The sequence below is a fragment of the Mirounga angustirostris genome, unplaced genomic scaffold, assembly GCF_029215605.1.
Source record: "Mirounga angustirostris isolate CCGP_5_RB_7025 unplaced genomic scaffold, mMirAng1.0.hap1 SCAF_5, whole genome shotgun sequence".
Classification (NCBI taxonomy): domain Eukaryota; kingdom Metazoa; phylum Chordata; class Mammalia; order Carnivora; family Phocidae; genus Mirounga; species Mirounga angustirostris.
This window is the reverse complement of record NW_026991713.1, coordinates 67,193,171-67,208,061: the sequence shown is the minus strand read 5'-3', so window position 1 is coordinate 67,208,061 and position 14,891 is coordinate 67,193,171. Positions and strand designations below refer to the sequence as shown.

Sequence of the window (14,891 nt, the reverse complement as noted above, 5' to 3'; positions counted from 1 at the left end):
GAGGCATCCATTTTGAACAGAGACTTGAATAATGGGAGAGAGCAAGCTACCTAAGGCCAAGGGGCAGTGTAATATCGTGGCGACAAGCCTAGCCTATGGGCTCCTAAGTTCAAATTGTGATTCTCCTGCTCATTATGAGCTGTGTGGTCTTGGACAAAATACTTGACTTCTCTGTGCCTTTTCATCAGTGATGTAAAGGTAACTATAATACTTATTTTTACCCTATAGGGCTGTTGTGGGGATGAAATGGGCTCATATAAAAAGAACTTAGCTATAAAACAGGCATTGGAATATAAGAACTCTTTAAGTATTAGCTGGTGTTCTCTAGGCACTATGGAAATGGTGAGAAGTAGCTACTTTCTGGGTCTGTCATTTAACTGGTAGCTTAAATCAAAATCTGGGTAGACTTTGAAAATTCAGCTGATAGGATTTATTGAGGAGTTAAACGCAGGGGTATGAGGGAAAGGAGCCAGGGATGACTCCAGTAATTTTGGTCTGATTAATGTGGTGGATTTGGGGGCCATTTACTGAGATGGTGGGGGAAGGTGGGAGGGGGGCATATAGCAAGTCTTTTTTGGCGGGGAGAAGACATAGTGGAGGGTGGAAATCAAGATTGAGACACTTCTTAACATGTTCATGTTTTGTACATGTTCACTGTAGAAAATTGGGAAACATAAATACTAAGAAGAAAATAAAAACACTTGACATTCCATCACCCGTTATCTTTGGGTTAAATTTATTTTTACCCCATACAAATTTAGATCGTATAGTATATATAGGTTTTGTTTGTTTGCTAGTTTTATATACTCTTCAGTTTATTGGAAAATGGCTCATGACAAAGGGGAGAGTTAAAGGCTAGGCAGGTGATAAGAGCCCTAGCATCGTGAAAGCTCTCTACACCTGCCACCACAGAGAGTGGTTATGGACTCAAGCCTTAGAGGGGTCTCCAGCTACAGAAGGTAATGCATATGGTAGATCTTGTTTATGCTCATCTGTTTGAGGACCGCCAGTGCCTGCTACCTGGTGCGGCTTCGTCCACAATCGTTAGCAGAACGACACTTTGTTTTCACTGCAGTAGAATACACATCACCTAAAACTTACCGTTGTAACCCTTTTTTAAATGTACAGCTCAGTGGCATTAAGTACATTTACATTGTTGTGCAACTGTCCCCACCATCCACCTCCGGAAGTTCATCTTACAAAACAAACTACACCCACTGAACAGTAATTCCCCATTCTTCCCTCCTCCCAGCCTCTGACAACCACTATTGTACCTTCTGTCTCTGAATTTGACTACTCTAGGGATCTCAGATAAGTGGAATCATATAGTAGTTATCCTTTATGACTGGCTTTATTTCACTTAGCATACTGTCCTTAGGATTCATCCATGTTGGAGCATGTGTCAGAATTTGCTTTTTTAAAGGCTAAATAATATTGCATTGTATATCTTGTGTATCAGTTCATCTGCAGTTGGGTACTTGGTTTGCTCCCACCTGTTGGCTGTTGTGAATAATGCTGCTTTGAACAGGGGTATACAAATATTTGAGTTCCTGCTCTCAGTTCTTTGGGGCATATACTATATGCAGTTTTATAATCTACTTTTTCACTTTGAAGTACATTGTTAAAATTTTCTGTGATGAACATTCTTCTACAAAATTATTTTAAATAATTCAATAGCCATGTCCTCAGTGACTTAAGCAAGAATTGCTTCCTAGAAAAAGAATTAAAAGATCGAAGAATATGACTGATTTAAAGCTTTTGCTATGGTTGCCAAATTGCCAACCAGAAACTCATACAACCCGACACTAACAAAATCTGCATGTGTTCTCTGCTCTGCTAATATTAGGTATGAGTAATTATTTTCTGTCAGTTTGATAATTAAAAATGGTATGTTAATTCTGGTTTTCCTTTTATGCAAATTTAGGGTTCACTTTCTGGGTTTATTTGTAGCTGATTACGGGGGAAACTATTGATTTGGTAAACACTCAACATGTGAGATGATGAGCAATGATGACAATCTATGAGGTCCTTCCTAGTCTTAAATTTGAAGGCAATTGTGAACCTTTTGCTCTGTGTTTATATGACAAGCTGTGTAATTGGGTTTTGAGATCTTCTGTTTTGTGTGCTGAATACATTCTTAGTAGTTAAACTTTCACACTTTCTTACTTAGAATTCAAAAATCTTAAAAGTGCGAAAAAGAATTTTTTTGGCAATTCATTTGGTTATGAATCCTGACAGATCATAACACTATATGTCAACTATACTCAAAGACAAAAACAAACCAAAAACACCTGACAGATCTGAACTCATTTGGTGGAGAAACCTGACCTCAGCCACGTGAGGCTATTTTATATATCTTATTTATCCCACTTAGAGCGACTGTTCATATTTTTGGCTGCAAAACTGACTTTGTTTGATTAACGGGTGCTGTCCCAGACCCCACTGAGGGTGCATGGTAACTTATACTATATACATATAAGAGTTATTTTCTTTTTAAATTCTGAAACACAAAGGTTTTGGCATCAAAGATTTCAGGTAAGGGACTATGGACCTATACTTTTTTTCTTGCATTTCTATGTTCTCGTCCTCGGTAGGCTTCAGAAACTCTTTTGAAATCAGGCCTACTCTGGTAGGGGGAGCATGGAGTTACAACTCAATGTGCTTTGAGTTTAAAGACCATAGAAATTTAAGTGTGGTGTCTTCTTTCATCCCCAGGACACTGTATAATCATTATAATCTGGGGACTGACTGGTCAGTGACTAGAACCAGGTTTCAGCTGAGCTATAGCCAGCTACAAACTCGGGACCCTGAGGGTCCTGGGAGGCCTGGACCAGTTAAGCTGTGAAGTGATAGTAATAGCTTTCCAATATATTGTTGCAACCTATTTCTATAATTAATACCACTTGTCCTTTATAGAACATAGACAGTCTTAACCAAGCTTTTAAAAACAACACCAAATTGGTAAAATTAAATAAAATCACTCTTCAGTTATATGATCGATTATTATTAATGCTATTAAATCTAAATTTTTAGAAATGTATTTATTAAAATGGTAAAGGTTGCAGAAATGGAAAAGCTGACTCAAATTCATGTGGAATTGTAAGGAGCCCTAAAGAGCCAAAACAGCTTTGAAAAAGAACAAAGTCGGAGAACTCACATTTCCTGATTTCAAAACTTACTACAAAGCTGCTGTAGTAATCAAAACAGTGTGGTACTAATATACAGATAAACATAGACCAATAGGTTAGAATCTAGAGTCCAGAAATAAATCTGTACATTTATGGCCAATGGATTTTTGAGAAGGGTGCCAGTATGCTCAGTGAAGAAAGAAGAGCCTTTTTAACAAATGATGTTGTGACAACTGGATTTCCACATGCAAAAAGAATGAAGTTGGACTGAACCTTGCATCATATACAGAAAATTAACTCAAAATGGATCAACAACTTAAATATAAGAGTTAAAGCCATAGAACTCTTAGAAGAAAATGCGTGAATCTTTGGCCTTGGATTTAGCAATGGATTCTTAGATATGACAACAAAAGCATGCACAGCAACCACAATAGAGTAGATACTTTGCCGATGGGAATGTGAAATGGTGCAGCCACTGTGGAAAACAGTTTGGTGGTTCCTCAAAAAGCTAAACATAAAATTACTAAATGACTCAGCAATTCCACAACCAGGTATACACACCGAGGAACTGAAAACAGACTCAAACAGATACTTGTATGCCGTTGTTCATTTGCAGTATTATTCACAGCAGCGAAAAGGTAGAAGCAACCCAAGTGTCCATCAGGATGAATGAAAAATAAAATGTGGTTTATTACACACACACACATACACGCGCGCACGCACACACACACAGAATATTCAGTCATAGAAAGGGATAAAGTTCTGACACATGTTGCAACATGGATGAACCTTGACATCATTCTGCTGAGAGAAATAAGCCAGAAACAAAAGGTCAACTATTGTATGATTCCACTCACATGAAATATTTCTAGAATAAGCAAATTCATAGAGACAAAGTAGATTAGACGTTATTATGGCCTGTGGAGAGGGGGAAATTGGAAGTTACTGCTTAGTGGTTACAGAGTCTCTGATGTGATTAATAAAAAGTTTTGGAAATAGTGGTGATGGTTGCACAATATCGTGAACAGAACCAATGTCACCAAATTGCACACTTAAAAATTGTTAAAATGGAAATTTTTATGTTTTACGTATGTTAGTACAATAAAAAATTTTTAAGATGGTAAAAGGAACTCATGAATTCAGTTGGAATCTGAGAAGTTTGTAATATACATTCGGCTTTTCTGTAAAAGCATTAGCTAACCTGGTTGGGATGTGAGAATGAATAATGTGATCATTGTTCCCAGCTCTTCAAAAGGAGGCGTGTTTAACTTCCAGGTGTATTTTTGGAGCTGAATTATTGGGGGAGGGTTGTGGGAAGAGGGAGAGGCAATACGTAAGAGGAGCTAAAACAACTCTAAACATCACAGAACTATAACAAGATGAAGAAAATTGTGTTTATCAGAGCTCTTCTCAGGGATAATATTGTTATTTGGGGGAAGGGGGAGAAGTCCTTGGAGTTGCCACTAGGGTAGGGCTGGACAGGTGAGATGCCCAAGCGACTCACTGAACTGTCCCTCTTTTGTTCCCCTGTGGAGTCCCTCGTGCTGTGGGAAGGAACGTGTTCCTGTTGGATACATTGCTAGAACACTGGGCAGTGCGGAGGAAAGGCAGAGAGCCTCCCCTTCATAAATACTGTCAAAATATTTGAAGAACATTATCTTGGAGGAACACTGTATTGTTAGCCTGCCCTGAGTGTGAACATACCTCACTGTGGCCCAAGGCAGTATGTTTCTGGAAATATAAAAACTCTGTTATCGTTATGTAAGTAATCAGACTACATTCTGAGGAACTGAAGAGCGCTAGGAACTTTTCTAGAATGACGGAGTTTATAATTCATCCCATCTTTGGTTCACTCACTTATGGAGACTCTGTGTTATATTAGGTATTGTTTCAAATTCTGAGGAAACAAAGTAGAATAAGACAATGGCTTTTCCCCCAAGAGCTCATGGACCAGTGGAGAAGAAGAATGAATCAGGACCATACAGTGCGATAATGGGGACGGAAACCTGTAGTTTCCCCAGATTATATCTTCTGTGGTGGTGGCCAGTTGTGAGAGAGCAACTACCATGTGATTATTTGGGCCTCTGTTCAGTATAAAGCTGCAAATTTGTGTATAATAATCATTCATCTTTCTCTTCCACTCTCTAGAAGACCAACTGAAAAATACTGTATTTTAATAACTAATAATGCAAGTTGAGTTTTTGGGCACCTATAGTGATCTGACAGGTTTTACTAAACAATGCAAAGTGCTATAGGAGCATGAAGTTGAGGCAGGTAACTTGGCACATAAATGTTGACGTTGGAATAAAAATTTTAAAGAAAGGGTAAAATGTGTATGTGTGTGGGGGGGCGATGAAGGGATGTGCATTCCAGATAGAATGTACTTAGGAGGAGTTTAAAAATAAAAAGGATAGGGGAGCCTGGGTGGCTCAGTTGGTTTAAGTGTCTGCCTTCGGCTCAGGTCATGATCCTGGGGTCCTGGGGTGGAGTCCCTCATCGGGCTCCCCGCTGAGCGGGGAGTCTGCTTCTCCCTCTCTGCACCCCACCACTCACGCGTGATTTCTCTCTCTCTCAAATAAATAAAGTCTTAAAAAAATAAAAAGGATAAAACTTGGTGACTGACCAAACGTCAAGTAAGGAAAGGGAAAAGTGAAGGATGACCCCAGCTCTGGCTTAGGTAGTTGAATCAATGTGATTACAGTCTATTCATCAAAAATGGCAAGAACAGCAGGGAGAGACTTTGAAACAAGGCAGTTTTTACCATAATATAGGGAGAATGTTTAGTAATTTTCTAAATTGCCTGATGGATAGTACTGAGTTTCACACGTGAGTCAAAAATTTCCTTACCTTAACAAACTTGACATCTTCATGAATGACATTTTCCCCTTCATCCCTTTTTCTTTCCCCTTCAGCTATTTCTTCCATTTCCAGAATTATCTGAGAGAGAGAAAGAGCACATACAAGAGAGTGAGAGAGTGTACTTTTGTCTTAAGATGGGAAAAACAGAATTCTAATAGAAACCATCAACTTGAATTTGAAATTGCATTCCAGAAATGATTAGAGGATAATGTCCATTTTTTTTTAAAATTTAAATATTACCGTCATTGAGTTGAAGTGCCAGTAACAAGCTGGGGTAAAAAAAATTGTCCATCCAGATTCAGAAAAATGAGGAGACATTTCCTGAGTCACGTCTCTTTTCATTGCGAGTAGTAGCCAGTGGTGCCTAGGACATTGAGGTCATTCAAAAATATTTGCTGAGTTAATGTTATTTTTTTTTACGCTTGAATTTATTTTATGAAAAAGAAGAGTCAAGGTGAAAAGTCAGGAGGAAAACTTGGTGCCTAACAAGGTTAAGAATGTAAAGATTGAAGTAAAAAAATAGTAATAGCCAATATTTATATAGTACTTAACACTTTTCAAGTCACTTTTATCTGTGTGTCACTTAATTCATTCTCCACAATGACCTTCTGATGTAGGTATTATAATCTGCACTTTATTGATGAGGAGACAGATTTAGGGTTAAATGGTGTACCTGAAGCCACAGAGTTATACTGTGTTAGAGGTCTTACAATTCAAGTCCACTGCCCTGGGTGGTAAACTACAGCCATCTCAGCCTTGAAAGAAACTCTCCTGTCTTTGTGTTTTATGTTTCATTATTAACTTTCTTTTCATTTATGATGACTCTTTGGCCTCATTTTAGAATCTCATTTAATATGACAGGATCTGTAATCTGCCGGCTTACAACCTATGGATAATATGGGAAATAGATTTTCCCCTACTTAATTGTCAGCAAAATACAATAGATCCTGTTAAACTGAGGCCAGAGAAAGAGATACTGGAACCTGAGGATCAGATATGCCTACGACAGGATGACGCGGGACCTGTTGGGGAAGCTCAGTTGTAAGTGATGTGGGTATAGTGAGACTAAGTGGACCCACATAGTATCTGGAAATTATGAAGTGATAGGAAATGGTGGCCCAAGTGTGTAGTTACTTTAAGAATTGTGATGGGTGGGTACTAGCATTCAGGTCAAATATCAGATGTATGCTGAGACCAGTTTTCAGAGACTTCTGGTCAAATGGGAGAAGAGTTTCAGGTGCAGGACTGCCTGGCAAATCATTAGGCATCCTGCCCAATCTGGATATGTGAATACATCCTCATTTCCAGTGTGAATGGACCATTCCTCTGATATTTCTTTACTTGTACATTCACTAGATCATGACATTCCTGAAGACAGTTTCTGTACTTTTTTTCATCTTGATGTTTGTACTCACATCACCTAGTTCCATCCTTGGCACATGCATGTCTTTAGCCACTTGCCAGAATGTTGTATCTGTTTACTTATTTTGTGGAGGTGTTCCATTAGTTCTTCCAATTGTCCCGGCTATATTAATAAATTTCACTATACTATTCTATCATTTGTTTTTCAAGATAGGTTGTTGGTTAATATTTATTCGACTTATATATATACACAATACTATCTTGATTCCTTTTTTTTTTTTTTAAGATTTTATTTATTTGACAGAGAGAGACACAAGTGAGAGAGGGAACACAAGCAGGGGGAGTGGGAGAGAGAGAAGCAGGCTTCCTGTGGAGCAGGGAGCCCGATGCAAGGGCTCAATCCCAGGACCCTGGGATCATGACCTGAGCCAAAGGCAGACGCTCAACAACCGAACCACCCAGGCACCCCGCTATCTTGATTCCTTATCAGCTTATATTAGCAATGGGGAGCCCCTTGGAATTATTCACAGCTGAGGAGACAAATCAGTATATTTAAATATATGTCCAATTCTGGAATTGGACAGAGTCAGATTCTCATTGTGTCACTTTTGGTGGTTGACTTCAGGCAACTAATAACCTCAAATTTTCATCATCTGTGAAAACAAAGACAAAAATAGGATTAAATAAGATCAGAAATTTAAAAGTGCCAAGCATAAAATAACACACTCAGGAAATTTCTGTTTACATTTTTTCATATCTCTGGGTCTGTGTACATGAACTTAATTTATATAATGCTGCATTTTTTTTACAACATGCTTTTGAATTGTCATTTGTGTCCTTTGCACAGCCCTGTGAGATAACAAGGGAAAGTAATTTTACTAACAGCTTCAGATAAATAAATGCAGACTAAGTTATTGCCTAGGATCGTGCAGCTAAAGTTGCAGAATCAGGACTTGAACTCAATCCATCCCTTTAATCCATGCCCAGTGCCCTTTGCACCAGGTTCATCTATTTTTAACCTGCTGTCTCTCATATATTCACTATGAGTCTGATTATTTCAGTGAACACCGTAATAAATACGTCAGTTGGACCCACCCACTTCCAGGCTGGTGCTGTTAGATAAAGTTTGAATGCCTAATTCTGATTACTTTTATTGCAAGGGCACTACTTACCAGGCACTTTGTTTTTGACTCGTGAATTTCCTGAAAGGTCTTTTTGTGTTTTCTGATGGATAATAGATTGTCTAAGTTATAAAATTATAGATAATGGCTCCTTTTATCACCCACTTAAATAAGTCTCAAATTTGCTTTGCTCTAGAGGTGATCTTTTTCACAGTGGGATGGTTAAGTGTTAGTTACTCCATTTCTTCTAATTGATAGACGAGTAATCGTATGAATTGCAACTGTCTGGTGAGGTTTCCACTGTGTTATTATGAACCCATTAAAGTGATGAGACCTCTGGCTATTGGGCCCTTCATTTTGTTCTGCCAAATAAGTCAGAACTAAGACCACCAATGGCTAGATTGCTTTAATCTTACTATACTTACCTACATGGATAGTTTTTAAAATATGCTGTTCTTTCACTTTTAACTAGTTGTTGTATGATTAATTATTACATTTTGGAAAAGTAGAATTTTAGTGGGTTTCTCTTGGCCCAGTCCCTCAATTGTTTGACTTTTACCTACAGAAACCAATTGATAGATGTGTGTACAGTGTTTTCCAGGGTATTCCTTCAGTAGTCCATAAGTCTGTGTAGCCTGGCACTCGCTGATGAGCTTAAAATTAACATTCACCATGTCTCAATTTCTTTTTCTCAAGAAGAGGGATACTTGCTTGCCAGGTTCTTCTGGGTATCCCCAGGGCCTAACGACACAATGACTGCGTAAAATACAAGCCAGGCAGGGAATGTGCATTGAACCTGACTTTCTCCTGTGCTTTCATTGTACATCCATACAGAATTCCACTGGTAGGTCAAGGCCAGAGTTTTTTCATCATATTAGAATAACTAGTTTTCAGGTCTCTGGGCAGCCTTTTGATGAAGAGATAACACAGAGGTCACAAAAATATACTTTTATATTCCAAATGCTGACATTAAATGAACTAATCATGAAGCCATTCAAGGTGGTACTTCTGTTGTATAAAGCGAGGCATGTTGACAATACTAAAAATATATTTCAAAATGGTACATGAAAAATGATTTATATAAGGGAAAAAATTAACATTTTTGCCTTATAAGAATGTTTCCCCCTTCCCCCACGATTCTGCCCTGTTTTTCATAAAAAGCCCTCAAAGTGTCACCTTGATTTTGACTATTTTTGCTGAGAAATGAACTTTTTCAGCTGTGTTAGATTACCAGAAATAAGACTATCAAACAGTAACGGGAGCCCTTCAGTAGTGGAGGTATAATTATCATATTAGCATCATAAATCATTGCTTCCAAGTACTATAGTAGGTCATGAGAGCGACAGCTGCAGCATTGTTCTACCGAGATGATGTTTCAGTAAAGCCATTTCTGTTTTTATTCACTCGAATTTACAGTTTCTCTTTTGTGTTGACATTAAGCAGTGAATCTATTAGTTTCCGTTACCAGCGGAATAACTAAAACTATAAATTGTTCTATTATGTTCTCTCACAAGTCCTCTCAAGCTGCATAGATGCCTTTAATTTGATAAAACATCTGGGTTATACATTTTGTTTCTTCTCTTTCTTTCGGCAAATATGTACTTTCTTAAGCCTTTCCTTAAAAAACAAAACAAAACAAAACTCGATAGCAGCTCTGTCCTGTCTTTTGACCTCAGATTCCTAATAGTTAAATTGGGCATCTAATTGTAAGGTAATCCAGATAAGATGCAAAAGTCAGATCGCTCCATCATATTTACAGGACTCATTTTTAAAAATATCTGCAGTATTGCGTTTCAGTGACTTGCTGGTTCTGCCAAAAAAAACCCAATGTATCATAAATACCACATAAATACATAATTTTTAATATCTAAATATTATAAAAAGGTTATGTCTTCCTAATGTAAACCAAGCTGCAGAACACCAATTTAAAACCCAATGTCATAGCCACCAGCGTAAACACATTTTAGCAAGTTCCAGAAGCGGCCTTCAAGAATGTAATTATCTTGGACAACCGTTGTTCTGATGTTGGAATAAACCAGTTTATTATGTTACAATTCCCTAAGTGTAACAAGCTGCACAGTAATTGCCACAGTCCTCTAGGGTTCTCAGAGGCAAGCCCTGTAATTTTGGCTTTGGTTGCAGTTCTGTAGGCTTTGGCCCACCTCATCTGTTTCTTGTTTCTGCTTTGTTTCCCATTTAGGGGTCTTTGTGATGAACTCAGTTGTTCGAGAGTGAGAATCACTTGTTTGTGTTGTCATTGCTGCTGGCATTTCCTTTCAGTTCATAGGTGTAACCAGTGATCTGAATTTGGTGGACAGGATTCTGGGTAAATCTGAAATCTAATCTAGATATTGGGATGTTTCTTAGTGATGTGCCAAATCTAAGTATTTGGTATAGTTGAATTGTTGGCTGACATTTTGGTTTTGTTGAACAGCCACTTAGAGATCTTTTAATCAGTCTCCCCAATAAGCTTTCTTTCGGGCCACTGAAGTGAATTTTTTCTGGATTGATGGGGACTCAGCCTTTTCCTTCACAAAAGCCTCTAAGATTTTTTTAAAATTAGTATGCATTTTAAAAAGGCACGACAAAGCCAAGATAACATAACACTTTGTAAAATTAAAAGTAATTTCTTAACACAATTTAACGCTTATTCCATACTCAGTCTTCCTATTTTTGATAAATACGTCCTTTATGGCGGGTTGGTCCAAGTTAGGATGCAGATGAGTACCATATACTGCTAATGGTTGTTGTGATACTGTGATTTTATAGTAAGAAATATATGTTTGGCCTTCCTCAGTTCCTGGCAGGAGCTCCTACAACTCTGGGAACTTCCTAAGTGAGGAGATAGATAAAGGTGCCTTTTGTTATGCTGATGAGGCAACTTTTGGAAAGCCCCCTAGGTAACCCCAGGGTGGGGACTGGTTGTAAGGGGAACCCATCAGGAGATTAGAGGGTTGAACCTTTCAGTCCTACCCTCCGACTTCCAAGGCTTCCAAGGCGGTGGGAGAAGGAAGATTGAATCAATTGCCAATGGCCAGTGATCAATCAATCATGGCTGAGTAATGAAGCGTAATGAAGCGTAAGTAAAAACCCAGAGGGCAGGGTTGGAGAGCTTTAGCTACTGTGAACGCATGCCAGTGTGGGGAGAGTGGTGCCTTCGTGAAGAGAGGGCATCAAAGTCCTGTGCCTCTTCTTGCATACCTTGCCTTTGTTCCTCTTCAGCTGAGCCACCCAGGTGCCCCTGGAACAATTCCTTTTATTCATATCAGGAACTTGTGGACACGGTGAGACTGGTGTCTTGCAGAACAACCCAACTTCTGGATTTGGTTCCTTTTTCCCTCCCACACTGTGCTGTCTAGCACAGTGACCACTAGTCACATGTGGTTATTAAGCTGTTGAAATGTGACTATTCCAAATTGAGATGTGTTTTGAGTATAACGTACACATTGGCTTTCTAAGACTTAGTATAAAAAAAATGTAAACTATTTCACTAATTTTTTTTACATTGAATACATGTTCAAATGATAATCTGGGTGTATCAAGTTAAATAAATCATATTACTAAAATTAACTTTACCTGTTTCATTTTTGAAATGTACCTACTAGAAAATTTTATTTGGCTCCCAGTATATTTCTAGCAGATAGTGCTATTCAACAGATCTTAAAACAGAAAATTACTACCCCAAAATGACTCCACATCAGTTCTCTGAGATGTAGTTGAAGAGAGAACATTAATAGGCTAAAATGTTCCTTAGCTGGAGTTTTACAACATTTAATTGCAGTGTCCTTCCACGTAGAAGCTAAATGATTTTCCATAGTTGATCTAGTCTTGAGCATTTCAAGACCGAATATCCTATAAGCATAGCATTGTCCAATAGATGGGATAGCTACTAAAGATTTTGAGTGTCTCTGATAGCTGGAGTGTTAAATAACGTAAACCTGGAGGTGTGCCACGGATGCTAAATACAGTCGTAAACCAGTGCTGGTGATTTAAAAGCAAAAAAGTATATGAGCCAATGAAAGTCATGCTTTATTTATTTGTTTATTTCTAGGGTTGGACAACCTCGAACAGACAGCCGTCTCCAGTTTTGGAGTACTGGAAAGTCAGCCTGATTTCCGAACCCCAGAGTTTGTAAGTACTACTACTCCATCTTCAATTCTCACAAAAGGGAGAAGGTTTTTTATGGAATCTTGCCCTCAGTGCCCCTAGATGTGGCATGGGTCTCAGTGGCAGGGCTGTGTATTTATTTATTTTATTTTTTATTTTATTTTTTTTAAAGATTTTATTTATTTATTTGACACAGAGAGAGTGAGTGAGAGAGAGAGAGAGAGAGAGAGAGAGAGCATAAGCAGGGGGAGTGGCAGGCAGGCAGAGGGAGAGGCAGGCTCTATGCTGAGCAAGGAGCCCGATGTGGGACTCGATCCCAGGACCCCGGGATCATGACCTGAGCCGAAGGCAGACGCTTAACGACTGAGCCACCCAGGCGCCCAGGGCTGTGTATTTAAAGCTCGGGTTCTCTGGGGAACAGGTTACTAAACTACAGTGTCTTGGCGTCATGTTTTTGAGGCTTATTCTTCATACTGCTTTGTACCAGCAAATGGGAACTCTCTCTGCAGTAAAGTAGCTTCATTACTTTGAAAACTCCTCCTTCATTCATGGGTAGCCTTGCTATCAGTTTCTGCTGTTAGTGACTCTGGAAACCAGTCTTCACTGAGCACATACAGGTACATTTCACTCTGGAGCCTTTAGGCATATGACCTATATCGATGTATCTTGTAGGGCTAGGACTATTTTGTTGGTTGTTCCTACCAAGAGGGGAACTAAATGCTCTCACTAAATTAGACTCATTAAAGATTAGCCATGGTTCTCACCCTCAAGGAATTAAAAATCTTATTAGATGCTACTGTGATTTTATTAATGCCTTGTTTAAAGAAAATTAAGCACATAGGATGCCATGTGCAGAATGTCCTTATTAAATAGATTTTATATTAGGCTCATTTGAAGAGGGGGATGGGAAGAAGTGTTTCTCTAACTCATGTACCATATTACTGCACCAGATGTGAAGGAAAAGCATGCCAGGATCCACCTTGATTTACTTATTTTTGCCTCTTGCTGCAAATGGCTTGTCTACCACTTTAGCAAGGCAAACGTCTTTTTTTGGCTTATCTTCAAAGTGTGATATACAGTTGCCACACCAGTAATTGGCAGAGCACAATTGTATTATTAATAGAGACAAAACAAAAGACAAAAACAAAACTCATTATGTGCTTTTCCTCTTCTCACTCATTCTTTATGGATTACTTACTCAGTTCAGCCAAGAGTAAGGAAACTAGGCAGTGCTCTGGACCGAAAGGGATCGCACATGAAACTATATCCACAGTGCCATTTTATTTCACAGTGTGGGACCCCTGTGGCATACTAGCAGATTGCCTACTGTGAAAATCACTTGGATATAATAGAAAGACCTCGTATTCGGTGACTTCCCTGTTACATTCAATGAGATTTTTCAGTGAAGGAAAATTGTGAATGCCCACCAGTGTATCCTGTATCTTACCTAAAGTAGCAGAGCAGTTTTGTGGTTTTTTCTAACTTCTACTGTTAGAGCCCCAAAGCAGAATTGACACAGATATTTCCCATTTGAATATGAAATTGATACAGACTCATGGAGCTGGCCCTTTTTTGTTGTATTTTCTTTTCTTTTCTTTTTTTTTTTTTAAAGATTTTATTTATTTATTTGAGACAGAGAGAATGAGAGAGAGCACATGAGAGGGGGGAGGGTCAGAGGGAGGAGCAGACTCCCTGCAGAGCAGGGAGCCTGATGTGGGACTCGATCCCGGGACTCCAGGATCATGACCTGAGCCGAAGGCAGTCGCTTAACCAACTGAGCCACCCAGGCGCCCCTTTTGTTGTATTTTCTAACTGCTGCTCGTTGATACTCTCTAAGCACTATTTCTAACCCAAAAAGAGCCGTGTGCAATAAAGCGCTAATGTGCTTGGCAAACACCTATATAGTTCGCACTGATTCCCTGTGTGAAAATACAAGTATTTTTCTCAAGAACAGATTTCAGTGTATTAGGTTTGAGATTGGCATGCCCCAGCGAGGTCTTTGTAGCAGATAGTCTACACTGGTAATGTTATTCTACTTTCAGTGTTAACTTCTTGACTACCTCATTTTCCTTTTCGAGGGGTGAAGACTGGCGAGTCTAAGTTAGAATGACGAGGAGTAGAACTTGAGGATCACAGAATGCACTTCTGTTTTGAGAGATTTCTCTTAGCAATGGGTCTGAGAACACCTAAGCTGAAAGGAGATTTTTAGGCTAAATCCCCATATTTTTCTTTTTCACTATCATGCCTCAAGAATATCTAGAGAATTTCTTGAGACCACATGAGTGGAGTTGAAGTTGTGACGCATGGTTTCCTT

At 38.8% G+C, this 14,891-nt stretch overlaps 1 protein-coding gene across 2 annotated transcripts in view; it reads left to right on the top strand.

The window, feature by feature from the left end:
• The window catches only part of ANO6 (anoctamin 6), a 183,853-nt gene that overhangs the window by 55,979 nt on the left and 112,983 nt on the right, over positions 1 to 14,891 (top strand). For both annotated transcript variants that reach the window (XM_045873584.3, XM_045873585.3), the window contains one exon: positions 12,522 to 12,601. In XM_045873584.3, coding sequence (XP_045729540.1) covers positions 12,522 to 12,601 — 80 coding nt within the window. The remainder of the gene's footprint in view (positions 1 to 12,521; positions 12,602 to 14,891) is intronic.